This window comes from Ochotona princeps, chromosome 32 (genome assembly GCF_030435755.1).
Source record: "Ochotona princeps isolate mOchPri1 chromosome 32, mOchPri1.hap1, whole genome shotgun sequence".
NCBI lineage: Eukaryota > Metazoa > Chordata > Mammalia > Lagomorpha > Ochotonidae > Ochotona > Ochotona princeps.
The window spans coordinates 5,748,450-5,772,181 of NC_080863.1; the positions used below are offsets into that span (position 1 = coordinate 5,748,450).

Here is a 23,732-nt window from a genome sequence, read left to right on the forward strand (position 1 = left end):
GCTTAAATTTTATTTCTGAAAGCTTCTGCCTTAACATTGACTCATGTTCTGCCCCTGAGGCCCATTCATCATGTTAATATCCTAAAATACAGCGCTGCTGTAGAAAGACAAATAATCTCACTTCAGCCAACATCCCAATGAAATCATCTCGCAAGCCAATGGTCTGAAGTGATGAGTTCTCATTCCTGCTGTTCTTGCTTAGTCAAGCCAGATCCTGAGTCAATGAGTGCTGGTGGCCACCTTATGTCCAGTACTGGGAGGTCCCAGGGATACAGTTGAGGGTGGAGCAAGGGTCTGCCCAGTACACAGCACTCTAGGTACCAAACCCCTGATGTGGAGCCTGAGCAAATGCCAGGGGTGAAACTGATGATGAGCTCTGAGCACAGAAACTCAAACCTAATAGCCATCAGTGTGATGAATGCCAAATCAATAGGAATGATGAGTAAAATGCCAGGGAAGAAATATCCTCAGGCTTTGGAAGGCTACACTCCAACGGAAACTGTGGCCTAGGCAAGGTTGCCAAACTGGACCACTATGATGACACAGTCACACACCTGGACCAGTGTGTCCCTACCAACGCCTCTTCCCATGCCGGCAATGGTATCAACAGGTTCATCAAAGCACCGACTGCCTCTGTGGACGGATCCCTGCATGGGCCTGCTACCTTCATGGCAGTGACCATCTGTCACCTCCTGATATCCCCTTGCCAGAACCGCCCCCCCCGCCAACGTCTGCGATTTGGGGATGCCAGCCAGTGCCAGTGAGAAGGCATTCCTCATCTGCAGCCCTGCTCTCTCAGCTCATTTCCAAGCTCCTCTTTGGGTCGCGTGCAGAACACTGCTAATTTTAGCATTCTAAATATACAGCCCAGAGTGCGGACTGAGCTGTAAATGGAAGGCCATGGATGCTGGAGGCTGTGGCAGCTCACCCTGGTTTCACACACTGACTGCCGGGTGTATTTTAGGGAAAGGAAGGGAGAGGGGAGAGACAGACTAGTGATACAAAAGGCTATTATGAGATGTAGTTCTTTTTTAGAGGAGAAAGGAAGAGGCATTCTGCCCTCTTTCCTCTTGCCATGCTAATTGGTAGCTCACTGAAGGACACCTGGGAGGGATCCAAAGATTAGGAGATGCCACAGGAAGGGAATATGGCAGGGAATACTGGGTGACTGCTGGTTCTGCCAGGCCAGGGGGCCACAAGGACACAGAGCCCTGGCGTCTTCTGCAGAGACCCCTGGAAGGCTGCACCTGCTCGGACAGCCTCCACCACAGGGACTAGACAAACCATCCTGACAACAGCACACATGGGGCGCAGGCTCCAAGGAGTTCTGCTGAAAAGGCGTTCAAAAGACTTTCTTCCTAGAACAGGCACAACTATGCAGGTGCTTTCCCCCAGCCTGGTTACTTAAGGGAGACACTGGTTAAGCCTCAGTCGTGACCTGCAATTTATTATTTCTTTTGTTTCTTCCTTTCTTTCTCTCTCCTTTTCTCTGTAACTCTGCCTTTCAGATAAAGAAATAAGTCCTAAAAAAAAAAAAGGAAGAAGTATGGGGTAGGTGAGAGAGAAAAGGAAAGACCTATCACATTGGAATTGTATCTATGAACTGTACTGCATTTATTAACGACTGAAAGAAATATTAAATCTCTATATAAAGATAGATAAATATAAACTAGGTTGTTGTAAATGACAGTTCCCCACTGTATGTAGCACCCTAAAACTATCCTATTATCTATCTGCTCTACTATCCAAGGCTCCCCATGTGGGATGACAATGGACCTTCCCACAGCTGGGTTATTTCACTGAATACAATGTCCTCCAGTTGGTCCAACGCAGATCAAAGCCCTTGGGAGGCATCTTCTCATCCTGGTCAAAACGGTCAAAATCAAGAACGCAAAAAACAAACAAAAACAGTAAATGCTGGTGAGGATGTGGAAGAAAGGGAATCCTGACATGTGGCCAGTGAGAACGCAAATTCGGTACAGGCATTACGGAGACCAGGATGGGGATTCCCCAGAACCCTAAAATGAAAGCCAAAGGAAATGCCATGAGCCCATCACAGCAGAAACCCCTGAGCTCCCCTGAGATTCACTGGCATTCACAACCACCAGGCTACAGCACCGCTGGAGGCTTTCAGCAGCAGAGAGCATGGTGCGTGATGAGACATCTGTCAGTCACCAGAGCAAGGTCCTTTCAGGCTTCCCTCTTGGCATTTCATGCCAATAAACACTCTTAGATGCCATCAGCTCTCTATGCAGCCAATGAGTCTGCCATTTTTCATGAATTCCAGTGCAATTTCATTGTGGGCAGAGGTTACAGAGATTAATGCTTTCATTAAGGAAGGCCAAAGCACACGCTGCACTATTAATAAACTTTACTTACTGACCATAAACATATTCATAATTCAAGGAAGCTTGGTCATGAACTTGAAAATGAATAATGTGTTTACACTGTAATTTTATAGGAATATTGGTAACTAGTGAGACTTCTTTAGAGAATATCTAGAAGTTTACAGGATTTCAGGAACAAAATGCAAACTGCATCGGGGGCAGGGCACATTGTCTGGAGACGCACGCATGTTGCATGAGAACACCAGCTCCACGCTGAGATCAACCACAGCCGCAAGTATAGCAATTCAGTGTTTCCTGAGTGAATCAATATCCCAGAGGGTCCAACTTTCTGCCTCTTCAGCTATCTGTACATTCTGGTCTCCATACTCAGAACGCACCTGCTATGTGTTTTCTGGGATCTAATACGAAGCCCCAACCTCCATCTGGAGCCAATCCATTTGAGCCAAGCAGGTCAGGGACCCTGCTGGGACCCGCTTGCTGACTGATGGCAAGCTTCTCTTGGGTCCTTCCTGAAGCCCCCCATCTGACTTGGTCTTGCCCTTAAGGCTTTCCTGATTGGCATATTCCACTCCAATGCCAGCTGGAACCCCAGTAGTGTCCCAACTTGAGGCTGTCCCCTCCCTGTGCCTGTGCCACCAGCTGACCAGCGCCCATATGCTGAAATGCTAAGTCTCAAACTGGTGGTAGCATATTTGGAAAGTGGCTTCCAAGTTAAAAATTCATAGTTCTGGTCATCAGTTGATGATGACGGCAAACAACATAAACAGATAATTTCTATAATTTTTGTCTGTTGAAAACTTTCTAGTGAAAGGAAGACTCGGGTCTTCTTTCTTTCAGCAGTTACACCTCCCTGCTCAGTGTGGGTGTCCACATCAGAAGCTTATGATTCAGCATGGAAGTAGTGGGAAAAGTCTCTTGAGAAAGCCATCCTATCAGTAACATAAACAAACCTCTGCATTAATGGCCGTAGGAGCCTGGGACGAAGGCAAAGCGAAACCTGGCCACGCCGAGACTCCTTCTCGCCTGCCTTGTTATGAGCTCATCCAAAGCTGGGTGCCAGGAGTTCCCTGAGGGTCTCCCATGTGGGTACCGGGTCCCAAGAACTTGGCCCATCTGCTACTGCTTTCCCAGGTCACAAGCAGAGAACTGGACGGGAAATGAAGCAGCCAGGACTCGAGCTGACGCCCATATGCACAGTAAGGTGGAGTATCAGCCTGTTGAGCCAACACGCCGGGCCCTCACACAACTATTCTTAAATCCTTTCCCTGAGTCAACTTCTACTCCCACCTGCTCTTGTTTAACACAGAGATCATCTTACTCAATTCATGCACTTAGTTGTTGAGACAGACTTTGTATAACATATGACTTATTTAAAATGCACAAGTCAATAATGTTTAGGATGCTTTGTAGGGTTGTGTAATTGATGCACAATTAATATTAGAGCATGTCATCTCCCCTGAAGAAGCTCCAACCCTCTGCCCCCGGAAGTCATGTCCTGACCCGGCCCAGAGCCTGAGCCAACTGCTAACCTGTTCTTTGGCTCCACAGGATCACCCCCTCTGGGCACGTCTTACCAGTGGAGTTACATGGTAGTTACCTTTCATGTCTGGTTGCTTTGGTTCGGTAGAATGTTCTTAAAGGCCACTGCTGCGTGGCATAAATCAGTACTTCATTTCCCTCAGTGGCTGAACAAGTTTCTTTTCCTGTGAATGTAGCTCGTTTAGTCAGTCACCCAGGCACGGACGTGTGGCTGGCTTCCACCTTCTGATGCTCATGAGCAAATTGTGCCGGTGAGCAGACAAGGCCAACTCAACACCACCAGTCAGAGGCAACACGTCTACACGCGATGATACCCCACCACAGTAAGAAGATCTACCTTTACAAGAAGATTGTATTAGAGAGAAGAAATCCATGCGTTCAATATTTACAATGTCAAAACTCAAAGAGTAGGAACATGGTGCCAGTTGAGGGTTTCACAGTAACAATGCCATATGCTTGATTCATGGCCATGGGACACAGAACCTGGATTTCGGGTTTTCATTCAGAGTATCTGTTCTAACGACAAACTTCCTGATGGGGGCAGGAGCTGCTACCACACTCCCACATACAACCTGATTCAATGCAGCTTGCTTCTTTTAAGCTGCAGGACAGTGCATAGGGGGCCGGCTCCAGGTTCTGAGGTTATAAAGAAGTGACTGAGTTGTACCGCAATATAAACAGACATGGTAATCAATAGGTTTGCAATTATTATTGTCAAAGGCGGTTTTTAGACATCTGTGTTCTGCTCCAGCCTAACATGATTGGATGTGACATCTCTGACAATAATAATAATTTTTTAAAAAGCCAGACTGACTGCCTCTTAGGGCAGAGCTCCCACCGCAAAGCGAACAGCTGGCCCCAAATGGAAGCACAGCCAAGCCTCACTCAGCAGGCACCTGACCCTGGCAATTAGACAGTGCAGCTAGCCAGTGGTGCAGCTGTATGGAGCTCCAGAACATGGACAGGCCTGGGTCCTGTTGCAGGCTCTTTCCATGGGAGCCACATCAGAAAGAACCTGAAGATCTGGGGGCAGGGCCAAGCATTTAGCCCCCATTACATCTTTCTCCCCGGTCTCCCTCCCGTGCACCCAAAGCCTGACTGTACGTATCTGGGATAGAGAATACTTTCACTCTTGGAGAACTGGTGACACATGCCAGCTTGGGAGAGCTGCCCCAATTCTGACACCCGTCCTTGAACCCTCAATCATTCAGAGTCCCATCTCTCCAGGCAGGCAGGCAGCAGGTGCAACAGGCCTACCCGGGCTTTCCCCTCTATTTCTAGCCCCCCTCCAACACCTGGCACTCGCTGTACACACAGTCAGTTCTCACAGGTGCAGGCTGCTCAACGACTGCATCCACACTCATGCTGAGGAAATACCTGCGGTTTGGGTCAAACGACAGCTCCTTCCCAACAAACACTGCATCCCAGCATGCCGAGCAGGCTGGAGTCTGAGCAGCAGCACCTGCCACCCCAACAGGCTGTGCCACTCCTGTGACAGGGACCCCTGCTTGGGCACAGTCCCTGCAGGGTGTGCGAGGCCCCACAGAGCCTTCCAGAAGACTCCAGCAAAAGCCAGTTTCCTCCATCCTGGGTACCACATAGCATCCCGAATGCTATCTATGACAACACCTCCACACAAGAAAGCCTAAGCCAGGCACAACAGGAATTACAAAAACAGATCCCTGGGAAACTAAAGGTTGGAGAAACTGCCAACAACAAAGGCATTCCTGGCTTTGACGGTCCCGGGACAAAAACGCTCCTGGTGCAGATCCCATCAGCAGACCACAGCCCACCAAAGGCCTGTGGGGCTCACCCTCAGCAGAGGCGGGCCTGGACTGCACGGTCCAGCGTTCCATCCCACCCCCTTCCTCTATACCTGGCTAGACAGTCAGCGGGGACCAAGGAAAATGAAAATGAGAAGCCTCTTCACTCAAGGTCTCCTGTGACACTGGTTCTTGAGTCCAGCTTGGGATACTTCCAGTCTCAGACTCCTGATGGAGAAGGGTGGGGGCCTGGATTCCCAGGGCACTGTGTGACTTTCTGTCACACTCTGCAAGAATTTGCTCTACAAAGCGAAGTCTCAAACTCAGCAGGTGTATACTCCTAGCTCTACATGCACATGGACAGCACGGTGGTGGTCGTTCCAGAAGACCTTGTTCAGGGATGCTGCCCCCCCTTACACACCACTTCCCTTGGAGATACAAGGTGAGAATTAGTTTATAAAGATCTTTCTTATTTACAAGGCAGAGTTGCCCAGACAGATGGGGGAGAGAGAGAGAGAGAAAGAAAGTGGAGTCTTCTGCCTGATGTTTTATTCCCTCCACTGCTTTCCCAGGTGTATTAATAGCAGGGAGCTGGACTAGAAGCGGAGCTGGTGGAAGTTGGCTTCAATGTGGAATGCCAACATGAAAAGCAGTATCTTAACCAGATGCACCACAGTGCAGGCCCTGGGGCTGAGCACTATGAGGCCTGACATCCTTGGGCTGGCCCACCTACCGGTAAGTCTGATCCTGCCATTTCCCCCAAACAAGTGTGGTCACCCACCGTGCAGAATCGCACACTTCCTTATCTCAGTACTACCATCTGGGTGTTTGCTGTCCTTATCATAATAGTCAGGGTTCCCACTGGTGTCCTGCTTTCTAACCTGAAGCCTTTTCATGGGATGCTGTAATATTGCTCCAGCTCTTGGCCGGCGGAAGCTAGACACAAAATCGGTTTCTCTGGGGTCATGTTCACAGACACCAATTAGTTATTTGAGAGATACACTTTACAGTCAAAAGGTCTCCATCAAGTGTCAACCCATTACAGAAGGCAGATCTCAAACCAGACTTTTACCACCCCTTCTTTCTCCTTAACGAGGGACAGATAAAGAACTGTGAGCCAGGATTGAAAAGGTCCTTGAAAGCAATTTAGTCCAACCACTTCCCTGAAGACTGAAACAGGAGCTATAACTGCAGGCCACTGTTCATCCAGTTGATGATAGAATCCCACTCTGTGTTCAAGTGTCACTTGTCAGAGGGACTCCTACAGCTCGCCCTTGCTGGTAGCATCTCCTACAATGCCTCGCTTGTAGGAATCAAGACTATCTTCATGATCATGTGTCACTGACACGAATCAAAGAAATGACACAGGCCATAATGCTTAGGACAGCTACATCCATCTAAAAAGGCGTAAAGGGTTTTTGTGTTTAGTTCATAAAACACAGCGGTGTGGGCTCCTACCAACCCTGGAGGACACGACTGGGTTATCTGCCTTGAGCCGTCTGCAGTGTGCCCACACCTCTAGCAGCATGGGCAGCTGTCACAGGAGGCTCACATCACAGAGAAGGGACACAGGGACAAGAGACTGACACCTACGCCGTGTGAAAGAAAGGGCTTGTGGATCCTGATACGGACACAGAAGAGCAGGCAGACGTTGAATGTGCAGGCAGAGAGAGACCCTCAGGAGCAGGTGGCGCTGTGCAAGCTGGTGGTTCCATATTGCACGTGCCAGGGCACAGGGGGAACGTGATGATCTTCCCCAAGGATCAGCTAGCAAGGCAATATACGTGGAGACGCTTCGGAAACCATAAGCATGATTTCATGTTCTGTCCCACCATCATCATCTTTTCAACCCTATTCAGAGCTCACCATGTGTCTCTACAGGTGGAGGCAGGGTATACCACACCTTTGCAGTATCTCACTATAAATGGGTTCAAACCTGCACACTCAAAGCTTAATCGTGTTAAAGACTTTTAAAGATGTATGTATTTATTCAAAAGGCAGAGTGAAAGAGTGGGGGAGAGACACACAGAGGACTGTCTGCTGGTTCACTCCCCGGGTGAACAGGGCTGGGCCAGGCTGAATCCAGGAGCCTGCAACCCTAGCTGGGTTTCCCACATCGGTGGCAGGGGCCAAGATTTCTTGAACTGGCTCTAAGAATCTGAAAGATCACAACACACCAAAAATACACAGCTTAAGTAAAAAAACTAAATACCTTAAGACAGAAAAGTATTTAGAATCAAGGCCTAATTGTGGGCAGACAGGGGGCTTCTGATGTGACTGCCTTGCCTTGAGAGACGGTGGTCTCATGACCCACAGAGGAATGGGGTTAGTTGGGCACACCTGAATGAGCAGGTGAGATACGTGGACTCCAAGGAGAAACAGAGAAATGAACCAGAGGTGTGGGGCCAGCATTCTGACCCAGCAGGTGCCGCTTGTGACGGCAGCACTGCACACGAGAGAGCGCTGGGTTCAAGTTCCAGCTGCTCTACTTCTGATCCAGGTACCTGCTTATGCACCTGGGAAAGCAGCAAAGGATGGTCCAAGTCCTGGACCCCTACACCCAGCATAGACTACATCTCCTATACGAGTTCCATCTCCTATATGAGTTCCTATACTAGTTCTTGGCTCTGTTCTCAGCTCTAGCTTCCTGCCAACGCACACCCTGGGAGGTAACCATGATGGCTCCCGTAGCTGGGTCCCCAGCACCCCACATGGGAAACCTGGACCAAGCTCCTTGCCCTGTCCTTGCTTGGCGTATGGCAGTTTTAGAGGAGTGAACTTGTTCTGTTTTTCAAGCAAGATACACTGGAAACAAGTGTCTCTGAAAAATAAAAAAAAATCTGCTTCCTATTACTGGGCACCAGCCACGCCACAGCCCAAGAGAACCTGGTTGTGAGCAGGGACTCGGAGTGGGGACCCAGGGCACCTCCTAGCTGCTCCCGCCCTTGCCCACACGTTCGCACCTTCTATGAAGTCCTGGGCCGTGTAGGGCCTCCGGTTGGGGCCGCTCTCCGCTGGGTTGTTGAGGGCCTCCACTGCCGATTCCACCGCTTCCACCAGCTCATCGCGCTTGTCCTTGCGCACCGGCTTCTCCTCAGGGTGACGCGTCAGGCCGGTCTCCAGCTGGTACACCTTCTGCAGAGTGAAGCTGTCGAAAGGCACGGCGGCGTACTCAGTGGCCAGTTTGACGCCCGTGTGCACCTCGGCCTTGTCCACTTGCGCGCGCAGGAAGGCCAGCAGATCCGGGCGCTGCTGTGGCGGGGGCGGCTGCTCCACGCGGCCCTGCAGCTCCTCCTTGAGCTGGGCAATCTGCCGCTTGAGGCTGCTCACGAGGTCCCGGTGCTGTTCCTCCCACTCCTGCAGCGCCGCCTGGTAGCCTTCCTTGCCCGTGGGGCCATTGGCCCTGGGAAGCCCCAGCCTTTCATCATCACCCTTGGGGGTGCAGGCCAGCATGTAGAGCACAGAAAGGGCACAGCACAGCAGCACCAGCAGCAGTACCAGCCGGGACACCCACGCCAGCACCCAGCGGCGGACCATCGTCACTCAGGAGGCATCCCCGGGGGTCCGCGCTAGGCCTCGCAGGAGAGTGGATGCCGGGGTAGCCATGCGCGGCTGCCACCCATGTCCTCCTTCTAGAATGGGCTCTGGGCCCTGGAGTGAAGCACACCGCTGCACAGCTCTCCTCCTTGGGAAGCACTCTTTTTCTCCAGGTAGCAGTTTTGCAGGAAGCAGAGCCTCCGCCCGTGCACCTGCATTCCTGGCTGGCCCAGTTCGCTCGTGGAGCCGCAGACAGGGGCGCACCTGCGTAACAGACAGAAAGGGGGTGGATGAAGAGGCTGACGCCATGACCGCGGGTCAACACGCCTCTCCCCGGAAAGCACTCCTCCTCTGGAAAGTGCTCCAGGAAGACAACCCGATACTGCTCGGTGTAAATCAGAACACAGAACGTGGTGTGCACAGCCGGGGCGATGCACAAAGGAGGCAGACCCGGCAAGGTGTGAACAGCCGGTCCCAGGTAGACTGCTTGGCTTCACGCGTGTTACGTGAATCGTGCACATTCTGCAACACAGCCAAGTATGGGACAGTTCAAAGGGAGACAGCAAAACTTCAGTGACCTTGTAATTACAGTCGGGGTGTTGAGGGGACCTGTCAGCCAGGGAGTGCCCAGTAGGAGTGCAGCAGGTCTGTGAACCTGCATTGCATTCACCTGTGTGCACCCCGAAAAGAGCACTGGGGTTCCCCAGGATTTCTAATGAGGGGCTGGAGGTCCGCATCTGTGAACTCAAGGTGTGAGGGGATACAGTAAGAAGGGCTGGGGGTAGATGTTCCAGCTCACCCTCCAGGTGTGTGTGCAAACACAGATGACGCCATCGTGTGTGTATGTGTGAAACTGGGGGAAGCCCAGGGACCAGAAACTCTATCATGCCAGGCTCCCACCCCTGCCATATTACCTCTCCAGTCTCACTGTCCTGTCTGCTCCTCAGAAGTCCTTAGGTGTCGTGGCAGAGCTGGTTAAACCACCTCTTCCAATGCCAGCATCCCGTATGAGCACCAGTTTTTACTCCTGACTGCTCTGCTTCTAATACAACTCCCTAGAAAATGCCTAGCAAAGCAATGGAAGATGGCCTATGTGCTTGTGCCCCCGCAGCCACGTGGGAGATCTGGGTGTATAGCTCCTGGCTCCTGGATTCAGCCTGGCCGAGCCCTGGCCATTGGCAGGCATTTGGGAAATACACCAGCAGATGGGTAAATAAATCTTGGAAACTCTCACGTCCATCACAGGGCCTTTTAGACTTCACTGCTGACATGCTCAGTCATTGCCATGATAACTCAATTCTTCTTAGTATACTTATCACCCAACCCAGATACCCTCATTCTGGGCCAACAGTCATCTCAGCTGTAGCTTGGCTGTCCTGTTTACTAACAGGAAGAAGGGCCAGGCTTCTGGGCAACTCAGCCCCTGGGAGGAAAGAGAAAAGGGCTCCCTGGCCATTCTAAGTGGAAGACACGAGAAGTGGTAATAGGCACCTCACAGTTATCTGAAAATTCACCTGCTATGCTGGTGCCCACACATGGGGGATGCTGTTCTGTGACCCAGCAGAAATGCACCTTGCAGAACTGCTAGCAACACGGTTCGTTGCTCAGTTTCCCACACAACTTCAACACTTAACCTCTCCTCTTGAGTATCTCCCTTAGCCCAAGGATTCTTCCTCCAATAATTTAGAACAATACATGATTATTAGTGCTCAGTTGAAATTGCGTGTCTTAGCCCTAGAAGCCTTTTTTTTTGTCTGATGAAAATCTTGAGATTTGTATAATTATTATAATTCTGTGATTAAAAACATCTCAGCTTTGTTGTTCAGGCACCTTGCTGTTTTTAATGAAATCTCTCATATGCACTCCTTTTATCTAAGTATTAAATTAGTGAAGACATGTTACCATATTATTCTGCCACTTAAAAGACGTTGGTTTAAATAGGTTTTCATTAAAGGCAAAATAAGCAAATAAAAAAACCAGTATGGAACATTCAACTTGATTTATTCACGGTGCATAACATATTGAAATTATTGGCTAACTGAAGCAATTTATTAAGATTCTAGTTAGAGAAATTACTACAGTGGCCAGCATTGTGGCACTGCGGGTAAAGCCACTGCCTGTGATGCCAGCATGGGTGCTGGTTCATGTCCCAGATGCTCCACTTCTGATCTGGCTCCCTGCTACCGGGCTGAGAAAGCAGTAGAAGACGGTTCAAGTGTCTGAGCCTCTGCAACCCGGATGAAGCTCTCGGCTTCTGGCTTTGGCCGGCTCATTCCTGGCTGTTGTGGCCATTGAAGCAGGGACCCAGTGATGGGAGGGCTCCCCCCCCTCATGCTATAGCTATATTTATATAGATTCATATAAATCCTTTTTAAAAATGATCAGAGAGTTTGTTGCTATTGTTGTTTTGTTGCATGGAGCTCTTTCTAAAGTTAGCTTTTGAAATTCAATGTCACAGGCTCCACTCTTGAGCAATGGTCATTTCTCTAGCGGCTTTTGCTTTCTTCCTGTTGCAGCCAGAGACTTCAGGAAGCCAGTAAAATCGACGCCGAAGTTGTCTGCATGTTAGGAGAAGCCTCGATGAGACTGGAATCGACCATAGAATGCTATTTAGGAGCCAATGTCCCTAACACGTGGGCCATGGATGAGGACTTGGTGACACCAGGCCTGCGTCTGTCTGACCACACCCAGTAAGCAGTGAGTGGCACCATTACCCATTGCTCCAGTGCAAAGCCAGGCCTGCCTTTGTCAACACTCTACCTTGCCCATTCCAGCTCCCTGCTAATGTGCCCGAGAAAGCAGGCTAAGATGGCCCAAAGGGTTTGGGAACGTGCAACCCATATGGGAGACCCAGATGGAGTCCCAGGCTCCTGGCTTTGGTCTGGCCCAGCCCTGGCCATTGCAGCCATTTAGGGAATGGACCAGGGGCTCAAAGATTTTCTCTCTCTCTCTCAATTCCCCTGTCCCTGTCTCTGTCACTTTCAAATTTAAAAATGCACAATTAATCAACAAACATGATGGCTGGTTCCCCCCGAGGAACCATGTCCTGCCCATCACACAGCACTGCTTCCAGGGAAAAGCACACCTATGTGTCAGCAAGGAGTGTCCTCGTTACAAGTGGGCCAGGTTCTGCAGCCCAGGGCCTTCAGGTAAGCCACAAGCATGGGGGCCCTGAGCAGGCTGCAGGCAGAGCTGTGAGTGACAGGGCCGTCAGCTGTGAGCACCGAGCTGGGATAGCTAGGGCAGCTCCTCGTGAATCCAGCTCCACTCTGTATGTGGCGAGAGAGAGAGAGAGAGAGAGGAGAGAGAGAGAGAGAGAGAGAGAGAGAGAGAGAGAGAGAGAGAGAGAGAGAGACTTGGGCCTTATCAGCAGATAGGAAATGATAACGGAGGATGGGAAACAGCATTTACCAAATGTCTGTACCACACCCAAGCCACTGGCCTTAAGATTTGTTCTGAGAGCTCGGCATTGTGGCACAGTGGGTAAAGCCACGGCTTGCAGTTCCAGCATCTCACATAGGCACTGGTTCAAGTCCTGCCTGCTCCACTTCCCACCTATCTTCCTGATAGCATGCCTGGGAAATCAGCAGAAGGTGGCCCGAGTTTCTGGAGTCTTACTGTCCACACGGGACGCCCAGATGATGTTCCTGGCTCCTGGCTTAGGCCTGGCCCAGTGCAGCCTGCTATTTCTATCTGGAGAGTGAACCAGTGGATAAAAGCTCTCTGTCTTTTCTCTCTGTGTAACTCTTGCCTTGCAAATCAATCTTTTTAAAAAAAAAATGTGTATAAGGCACAGGTCTCTCAGAACAAAGCAGTAAGAGAAGAATGGCTCATTAGCAGCTGCTAACAGCACTCATCTGAGACAAACACAAGCCCACGGCCCTTTCACTTCAACCTCGTGGTAACTATAATATTTACAGATTTATTAGAGACACAGAGAAAAGCGGAGAGCTCCCACCCACCAGCTCATTTCCTGAATGCTTGCTGGCCCTGGGCCAGCACGAAACTGGGAGACTTCGTCCAGGTGTCCCAAGTGAGTGACAGGGAACCCATGACTGGAGCCATACCTGCTGCCCCCACAAGTGTACATGAGTGGGAAGGTGGAGTTGGGAGTCAGGGGCAGGACTCCAAACCAGGCACTGCGGTGCAGGGTGTGAGCATCTCTGTCTCCAGGCCAAACACCCACCCCAGCCTCGTGGCATTATTGAGACTAGGAGGACAACCCCAGACTGGGGTCCAAGAAAGCCAGGTGACATGGCTACCTTAAGCCACCGCCATGGCGATCTGCTTCAATCAGCTACACATTACAGAAGCAGACAGAGTTATGTGGCATAGACGGAATGAGACCAAACCAGTGAAACGGAGAAGTGATGGTGCCGGACAGGAAAGAAGAGGAAGAGCAGGTAGGTGGAGGACCCGCGCAGCAGGGAATGCTGGGGCCTCCAGAGAGAAACAGAGCTGGCAAGGACAATGCCAGGCGGAAACGTGCTGACCTGAAGGCCAGAGGTGTGTCGCCACGCCAGCTAGGGTGACAAGGGAAACTTGTCTTCTCACTCACTCTTTGTCCTCTGATAGCTGGCCCGGGTTCCCTTCTCAGGGCACCCCCTAACCTCTCCACCCCAGTCTCAGGAAGTGATCACAGAAAAGGGGGACCTCCCCCAGGATCATGCTAAATGAAGGTCACTACCACCCACGCTGGTGTGTACTGCTTGGCTGAGTTTTCTGGCTCTGAGGTGAGAGGGGTTAGGAAGGAGACTGCTACTTTTAGTCACAATGAAATAAACAGGCTGACTCCTCTCAGTGGACCGTCCTCTGCCGGCCCACCTGCAGGGAAGACTCCAGCACCCAAATGAGAGGTTTGCTCTTGGCGAGTGGTGATTATATAACAGGACAGGAGAAAGCCCGTGTTTGTGCCCAGTTATCTTAGATACTCACAATGGAGTGAGATCAACACAGCCTCTCTCTTTGGGCCAAGTCCCGAATTAGAAAACCAGAAATAACAAATGCATGCAAGATGCGCTGTTCTTTTTTGATTAAAAACCAAACTAGAAGATGGCTGATACCACACTGAGTGTTTCTAAGGCGCCGGCGCCAGCCCACGACATTGACAAGTGCCTCTGTTGCCTGGGGTACAGGTTACTAAGGTGTAGGCCAAAAATATTCCACAATGGTATACCTTGGCAACAGAGCTTCTCCTATTGCTACACATGGCTAACAACAACAACAATAAACCCCCAAATAATGCTTATTTTTTTTTAAAGATTTATTTTTATTACAAAGTCAGATATACAGAGAGGAGGAGAGACAGAGAGGAAGATCTTCTATCCAATGATTCACTTCCCAAGTGAGCGCAATGGGCCGGTGCGTGCCGATCCGATGCCGGGAACCAGGAACCTCTTTCGGGTCTCCCACGCGGGTGCAGTGTCCCAAAGCATTGGGCCATCCTCAACTGCTTTCCCAGGCCACAAGCAGGGAGCTGGATGGGAAGTGGAGCTGCCAGGATTAGAACCGGCGCCCATATGGGATCCCAGGGCGTTCAAGGCGAGGACTTTAGCCGCTAGGCCACGCCGCCAGGCCCCCAAATAATGCTTATTTAATCCAACTTTGTTCTACAGTTCAGTATGACTTGGCATTCCATTCATAAAGGTACTTCAAAATGTAAATGGAGAGGTTAACCCTGTGGTATCATGAGATAAGCTTCTGTCTGCAGTGCCAGCTAGCTCCCTGGTAATGGCCTGGGAAAGCAGTAAAAGATGGCCCAAGTGCTTGGGCCCCCTGCACCCCTGTGGGAGACTCGGATGAAGCTGCAGGCTTCGATGTGGGTCCAGCCCTGGCCGTTGTGGCCACTGAGGAATAAGCCAGCAAAGAGGTCACCTTGCTTTTCTTCTCTCTCTCTAACTCTGCCTTGCAAATAAATAAATAAAAGTAAATGGAACCAGAAACCAAGAGGCAGGTTTACTTTGGTATGGAAAATCTTCCAATCCATGCATTTTTTTCAATCATACATTTAAAATATATATTTATTTTCATTTGAAAGATTGATTTCCAGAGATTAAAAAAAGAGAAACAGAGAGAGAGAGAGAGATCTTCCATTTGTTGGTTCCCTCCGCAAGTGGCACCATGGTCAAAGCTGGGCCAGTCTGAAGCCAGGAGCCAGGAGCTTCTTCTGGGTTTCCCACAGGGGTGCAGGGGCCCAAGGCTTTGGGCCATCTTCCACTGCTTTCCTAGGCATGTTAGCAGGGAGCTGGATGGGAAGTGGAGCTGGATCTTGAACTGGCGTCCACGTGGGATGCCGGCGATGCAGTTGGAGTCTTTACCTACTACACCACTTTGCCTGTTCCCAGTCATGTTCATTTTCCGTGAATTTCTGAAGGCTCGTTGCAGCGTTCTCTGCATCACTCCTACAACACGGCATGTCCTGTCTGTAAACCACGGCCTCCCCTGCTATGACCTCCCTTTTGTCTGCCTCCTGCTTCTATGATGTTTCTTCTAAGGCAGCCTCTGTTCAGACCAGACTGATTTTGCAGATAAAGACACTAAGACAAAGTTAATTACTTGCTTAAATGACCCAGCAGCTTCGTGGCAGAAAGCGAGTATTCCTGCTTATATTTTTTAAGCTTTATTTGAAAACCCCCGGACTGAATCAGGCCGTAGTCGGGCGCTGGGAACCCAGTTCTGGCCTCCAGCTGTTTGTGGCACCTAGATACTCGATAGAGTCAGGGAGTGGGTGTTCTAACCAGCATGATGAGATAAGGTTTGAAGGAGCTTCCTCAGCTGGGGAGGGCGAATGCTGGTGCTATACCAGTGTTGCCCAGATGTTTATTTGCAACTTGGCTCACCGAGGAGTGAAAACACAGCAAAGCACAGCTTTGGCAAACACCCCAGAGCCTCAATCGGAAACTCAGACAAAAGACGAAGAACAGGCAAAGCGACCAGCACCTGCACGGCAGACACGCCCAGAAAGGCACGCGAGCTGCGAAGCAACCAAGGACATGCAGAAACAGGGCGATGCTCCACCCGTCCCACGGGCCGGCCTCGCCACACCGCAGCCTCTCACTGCAGCAAGCACGTGGCCTTCAGCGCCGACTGAGGACCCTGCCAGACCCACGCCTCCTTTGGAGCACACAGTCCTAATTGCAGAGTTGGCAAAATTGCTACATCAATTTTTCCTTTTTTAAAGTAAGCTGTTCCTGCTTTTGCAGACAGGGTTCAGACTTAAACATCCACTCCGGGAGGCACCATTATCGCTTTTATCTGCCCTGTGACGGACACTGGCAACCTGCAGAAACTTCAAAGTGATCCGCTCTGAGCAAAACACATCAGGAGGTGATAATCAGGAGGAAAAGAATTTCTGATTTACGTAAGAACTGCAGTCCACACCCTGGTCTGTTCTCAGGCCAAAAGGAGCCTGCTTTTCCTTCCCAACACCGTCTCTTGCCACCTATTCCCATATGTATCCTGAGGACCTCCTGTGCCTGAGCCCTGGACCCCGAGACCTCCCTGCTGACCGCACCAAGCATCAGCTAACACCACACCACATTAACGTCAGAACCGACAGAAGGCTGTGTGACGGTGCAGTGGCTTAGCCTGCCACCTCCAGCACCAGCAGCTGATTGGAGTGTCAATCACTCCGCTTCCCATCCGGCTCCCTGCTAATGCACCTGGGGAAGCAGTAGAAGATGGATCAAGGAACGGGGCCCCTGGGACTTGCGTGGGAGACTCAGATGGAGTTCCAGGCTCCTGGCTTCAGCATGGCCCAGCCCTGGCTATTGTAGCCTTTTGGAAAGTGAAACAGCAAATAAAAGAGCTTCTCTCTCTCTCTCTCTCTCTCTTCCTCCCCTCCTCTTTGCAATACTGCCTTCCAAATACATCTTCAAAACACAAGAACTAGCCTTGCACTGGCTTCTTATAGTTTCATAAATTATAAACCAATTGTTTATAGTTCTATGAGGAAACTAGGGGAGGAATACACAGGGTCTTTGTAATTTCCTGTAAACCCAGGTGACTCACTCTCTCCCTATATGCCTGCATATTGGTATCTATATCTTTATTCAGAGGTTCAACAAGTGGATGAAACAAATTGGAATAAAATTGTGCTATACATTTTCCATTAACTTTCTAAACAGTTTCTATTTATTTCTTTTCACTTTACTTGAAAGGCAGACAGACTAGCAGAGAGATCTTGCATCTGTGGGTTCACTCCCCAGATGTACAAACCAGGAAGGGCTGGGCCAGGCTGAACCGGGAGCCAGGAACCCCACTCAGGTCTCCCGTGCAGATGGCAGAGTTCCAAGCAATTGAGCCTGCTTCCTCCCAGGCTGTGGCATTAGCAAAAGGCTAGGTCTGATATGGAGGAGCTAGGACTCGAACCAGGCACTCTGATATGGGGATATAGGTGTCCCAAGCATTGTCCTGCCTGCTGCACTCCAGGCCCATCCCTCCATGAACTTCCTGATGCCTCCTTGTATATCCATGTGGCTCCAGATCTGAAGATCTGCACGAGTTCCTGAAGCCCCGGAGTGTAAGATACAGGGAAGAGACAGGACTGTGACGTGGTAAGTAATTACCAATGAGGAACAAAAATAGTCCAAGTCAGAGGCGGGACAAGCATCCTAACCTAAACAAGGTCATGATCGCGCTGCCAACCTTGGGGGGGGCTTGCTAGAGCTATGTACAGATCACAGCAGAGTCCCAGCCTCAGCCAACAGAAAGAGAAGAAACTCATAAAGCAAGAGGCAATGTTGGGGGACCTCCACTGAGTCATTACACGACCGTGGACTTGGGAGGTCAGACCTCAGAATCTGCAGTGTTGTGTGTGACTCAGTCGGGGAAGCTGGCCTAATTCTGGCTCCCATGTCAGGAAGCCCGTTTTGGACACAGCCCCCAGTCCTGTTCTGCAAATGAGCACTCACTGGTGTCTCCATCTGCCTGAATCAAGTCCCCACACTTGCTCAAAACTCAAGAGATGCAAATGCAAGTGTCTGCAATTTCAAAGAGCCAGCTGACACTCGTGGCGACGTCCTGTTACTCTGCTGGCAGACTGACACCATCTTAACCATACAAGGTCACTCTGACATCACAATACACAGAGATGAAATAAGCCTGCTTTACAACTGTGTAAACACACACACACACACACACACACACACGTCAGTAGGTCACCCACAAAATACCAAACATATCTAGGTCACAGCGACCTGCAACTATTCCTTGAATAATTGCAACTGATTTTAGCTTCCCTCGTATAGAAAAAGGTTTATTGAGGAAGAGAAACAGAATTATTTGCCTTTTGATGGCATCCCAACACACAGTAAAACTTCACCCTCAGACCCTGGCCCAAGTCACCCAGCTGAAAGACAAACCTATATGCAGCTCCTCGACCCTGTGTGACTCCTGGGATACGCCGAGAGTCCCTGGCCACAAGCCAGAAACGCAGCAGGCTCAGCCGCAGGGTGCCCCCAATGGGCTTTGGGAGGAGATGGGCAGAAATGAGACACAGGACAGAACTCAGGCTGCCCAAACTCCTAGACCTCAGGGGCGGAGGACCATAGTTGGTACTTGGCAGGGGAGGATGACAGACACTTGGGAAGGTCCAGAGGGACCTTCATGGTGGATTTTGTTTATTTATTTGCGAGGCAGCATGACAGAGAGACAGAGAGCGAGCTCTTCCATCTGCTGAATCACGCCAGGGCTCGATGAGGCGGATGCCAGAAGCTCAGAACCCCCTGCAGCTCTCCCAGTCCTTGCACCGTCGTCATCTCCTGCTTTCCCAGGCACACTAGCAGAGAGGTGGACGGGAAGCAATGTAACTAGGACTGAAGCCAGAACTCATGGCATGTGGGTATCGCAGGCAGAAACTTACCACACTGTGCCGCCACACAATGTAAGAACCTGAGCCTCACTCATTTTTAAAAATGTCATGGTTTACACTTCTTTCTTAAGATGTATTTTTATTTGAAAAGCACAGACAGACAGACACAGATCTTCCATTTGATGGTCCACTCACCAAATGGCCACAGCAGCTGGAACTGAGCTGATCTGAAGCCAGGAGCCTGGAGCATCTTCCAGGTCTCTCACACAAGGGCAAGGGACCAAGGTTTTGGGCCATGCTTGGATGCTTTCCCAGTCCATAAGCAGGGGACAGAATCAGAAGTGCAGTATCTGGGACTAGAACTGGCACCCATAGAGGATGCTGGCACCTCAGGTAGTGGCTTGTTCTGCTATACTGTGACACCAGATCCTGATCCTAATTTTTAAACTGGGTGAGGTATGTGGGAGTAACTGTAACCGCTCCCATCATTCACAAAGATAACAGACTTTGCACTCATGGCTAAGTTTCCACCGCTTGTAAGTTAAAAAAAAAAAAAGCTATGAAAATTTACTGTAATTCAGTTCCTAAACCCTTGTTTCCCCCAAATCAAGGAAACAATAGCATAATGGGGAAACAAAGGCAACCATCCATAAAGAAGCAGAGACATTACAGCTCATCCCACAGACAGTCCTGGGCAAAGGGTCTCCCTCGGAAGCACGTCCTGGGCACAAACACTGCACTGCTTCTGGAAGCGGGGGTGCCACCATCCTGGGCCCAGCTCCCAGGGGTTTCCGCCCTCCACGGCAGCTCACCTCACACACCTGAGACCGCGCCTCACCCAGCCCAAGCATCTCAGCTCCCCGGCCATTGGCTCCTGACTGAAGCTGCCAGTTGCAAGGCAGTGGGAACATGCCAGCGACATGAACGCGCACACTTTTAGACTGTTTGCAGGGAGCTCCTAACTCTTCACAAAGAGGACTTTCTAAATCCTCACGGGCAGGTGCTCCAGTGCTGGTTAAGATGCTCGTATCCCACCCAGGAGCGCCCAAGTTCAAGTGCCATCTTTGCTGTGGACTGCAGCTTCCTGCTAAGGCACACCATGATTGGCTGCAGGTGATGGCTCAAGTACTTGGGACCCTGACATCCAAGTAGGGAAGCCAAATGACCTTCAAAACAAAATCTTCATCACAGTCCACTAAGGGAGATGGATAGCCATCATCTTTGCAAATGGGAGAACATAAATTCCCCAAACACCAGCTTTTTTAGGTTCTGGTAATAGTTTGCCAGAGCTTTTCACCCACATGAAAGCAGATGTAGCTCAGGTGGAACGAACGTGAATTTTATCATGTGGGTCAGATATATCCTGGCTCGGTGAGGAAGCTCTCGGCCAAGAGGGCAGAGTGCCCAGGGCATCCCCCAGGAGCTGACAATGCCAAGGAAATCGCTGTCTACACTCAGGCTCCCTGACTTGGACAAGCACAATCAAAATTCACAATTCATCGGCGCCTCGACGTCCTGTTCCCACCAGCGCCTGCCAAGTCACTGACCTTGACTCTCTCAGGGTAATACTTCACGGGCTCTGAGGCAGGAGGTGGGGGGTCTCACCTCCCCAGCAGTGAAGAGGGGGCTCCAGCAAGGTCGTGTCAACGTGAGAATCAAGACACACTGAGGGGACCAGCACAAACACCGCACTGCCTCTGGAAGCACCGCTCACACTGCAGCTCGGGGTACCAACATCCCATGTCACAATGCCCCCAGTCCTGGTTACTCTGCTTCCAATCCAGCTCTCTCTGTTAATGTACCTGGGAAAGCAGAAGAAGGTGACGCTGGTCCCCGGGCTCCTGAACTCATGGGGGGGGGGGGGAGACGGAGAAGGAACCTGGATGAACTTGGAGGCTCCCGGCTTTGGCCCCAGAAGTTGCAGCCATTTGGGAAGCAGTGGATGGCAAATCTCCCCATCTGCCTCTCTATCCTTCTATCTTCTTGGTCTTCTGGCACACACTCGGCTATGTCTTTCCCCATGGCTCTGACCATATGTTTTCCATCATGCATTTCCATACATTTTCTCCCCTCCGAGCAGGCTACGCGCTATTGGAGAGCAGGGAACAGAACCAGCCCGTGACGTACATCAACGGCATCAAGAGGTCATTTCTTTAACACTGGGTTTCAGTAATTCTCACTGTGGGAGCACAGAAGAGAGGCTGAAGCATGCCTCTCTTCAAGGAATATGCCACCTAATTGGGGAGAAGAAATAAGAGACAGGATAAAGCCCAGAGGTTCTTAAAGGGGCCAAAATGTAGACGTGCTAGCAACTGTTACGACAAGAAAAAGTGAATCATCACTGTTTTGCCAAAAGGGGGCCTCTTGAAATGTCCACGGCTCTATCACTGACCACACCCCGCCCAACACACACACCAACAACTGCTTTGAGATCTCAGAGGTAACATTCACATAATAAAGTAACAAATTCCTGGGAAACCCAATGTGCCTCCTGGGTTTGCTCAGGAGAGGACGCCTCACTTAAGACCCTTAGAAGCCGTTACACCGTTACACCGAGGGCCAGAGCTGAAATGAACAACGTTTGGCAGGACTCAAAGAAACAGAAAATCGAATCAGAAGTGAAAAAGCCCCCGGGTGACCTAAACCTTTTCATACGCACCTCAAACTGCACAGGGGAATGACTGTTTAAAAAGGAATTAAAAATGCTGGAAGACACCCAGTTACAGCCACAGCAGTTTATTGGGACTAATCTCGCATCTGGCGATATGTTTTCTCTTCAAGTGGGGAATCGTAATCCAAAAGGCACTGGTGATTAGCAGGAAGTATTTTGTATTTATGCCTTGCACTTCACAATATTTCCTCCCCAAACCAGTTTCAAACTCCTGGAGGATGACAATACGCACACGGAGGCTGACATGGCCAAGTTCAAGGGAACAAGAGCTCGGAGCTGGCAGTGGGGACCAGGGGTGTGCACGGCCACAGTTCCACACCATCTGGGTGGGGGAGAGATGAGTCAGGAGAACGGATTCTCTCAGACTTCAACACGTCCAACCTATTTCCAACTGATCAGCGCTGTGCTACTCGAGGGCGCACCAGAATCTAAGAATTAGGAGAGAAACGGTGTCACTCAGATTTAATTTTACAGACGAATTACTGAGGATTTTCAGCTCTCTGGAAGCATGCAAAAAAAAAAAATATTTAAAGGTGTTCTACCTCAAAGAAGGATTCATCATCCGAGACGCCCCTTAGACTAATTCCAAAACTAATGGCCCGAGATAACTTTGTAATTTACAACTTCTGTTGCAAGGGCAGCAGTGAAAAAAAATGGGCTAAAGATGGATTACTCTTTGAACTAGAGCTCTCTGTCATGGGTGATTCATCAACTGAGCTCTCTTGATTAGAAGATTGAGAAAAAAAATGCACATTTTTATACTCATTTTCAAACTCACAAGTGCAATTAAATGTTCATTAATAACAGCACTGAAATTTCCAACATTAAAAGTCATTTAAGCAAGGATTAATAGGTTAATCAACTGAAGACTTTTTTTTTTTTTTTACTTTTTCACTTAGCAGCTGAGCCAAATATAATACTGCAAATACTTGTCTGGAAATTTACAAAGTAAACATCACTCCAACTCCCACTTGGTCAATCATACCCTTGTACTCATTCTAACGTAATGCGCCATGTTAGGCTGCAACACCAAAACCCAGTGATGTTAGTCACTAATGCAAAAGAGCACTGGACAAAATTCATGGGGAAAAAAAAAATCTCAGAAAGCCACAAATAGAGTGTGCTCAGGCTGATACCCAGGAGCTAAAACAAGAAACAAAAAACAAAAAGCTTACGACTAACATTACACTTAATGACAAACAAAACAAAACAAGACTGTCCTTGTAAGACTGGGAACAAAGCATGGGTGTCCATTTCCACAATTTCCATGAGATGCCATACTGGCAATTTCAGCCAGGGCAATAGTTAAGGAAAAAAAAATACCGCGAGAGGCACACGACTAGAGATGAAGAAGTGAAAGTGTCCTTACGTAGCGATGGCGGGATTATCTGGGTAGCCATCCCTGGAAATCCACCAAACACCCCCAGAAGTAAATGAGCTCAGCAAGGTTGAAGGGTAGAAAGTCAGTATACAAAAATCAATTGTGTTATGTAAACTACGTGATGTCAACGCGTCGGGGTAGGTTCCTCCACTGTAACCAATGCATCACTCTGGCAAGGGGACACTGATCTTGGGGGAGGGGAGGTTGTATATGTGCGGGAGAGAGAATACAGGGGAAATCTCTGCCATATCCTAGATGTGCTGTCAGGCTAGAAATCTCTTTAAAACCAACTGCATTCCCACTTACTATCAATGGAACCCATGGGTGGTGAAATTAAAATATGATAGCATCTGTAACTCCTCCAAATATTGAAACACTTACATATACATCTAACAAAATATTTATATAACTTATGGCTAAAAACCACAAAGCCCTGATGAAATAATTAAAAGATCTAAATAAGTGGGTTTGTGCATTGGAAAATGGATTTGTGGATTAAGTAGCTTCAGCCAAGGAATATATAATTCCCCCCCCCAAATCAATGACACAGATTTAATGTGGCATCTACGAAAATGTCATCAAGATTGTCTTATATGTATGGATAAGGTAAAGAAACTGAGAGCAGTTTGAAACAGAATGAAGTGAGAGGCATTAGTCTAAGGAATTCTAAGACAGAGGCAGG

General features: G+C 49.5%; 1 protein-coding gene across 5 annotated transcripts in view; it reads right to left on the minus strand.

The window, feature by feature from the left end:
• The window catches only part of CSGALNACT1 (chondroitin sulfate N-acetylgalactosaminyltransferase 1), a 153,295-nt gene that overhangs the window by 32,884 nt on the left and 96,679 nt on the right, over positions 1–23,732 (minus strand). For all 5 annotated transcript variants that reach the window (XM_058657456.1, XM_004591391.2, XM_058657458.1 and 2 more), the window contains one exon: positions 8,614–9,451. In XM_058657456.1, the coding sequence (XP_058513439.1) occupies positions 8,614–9,187 (574 nt within the window). In that variant the 5' untranslated portion in view covers positions 9,188–9,451. The remainder of the gene's footprint in view (positions 1–8,613; positions 9,452–23,732) is intronic.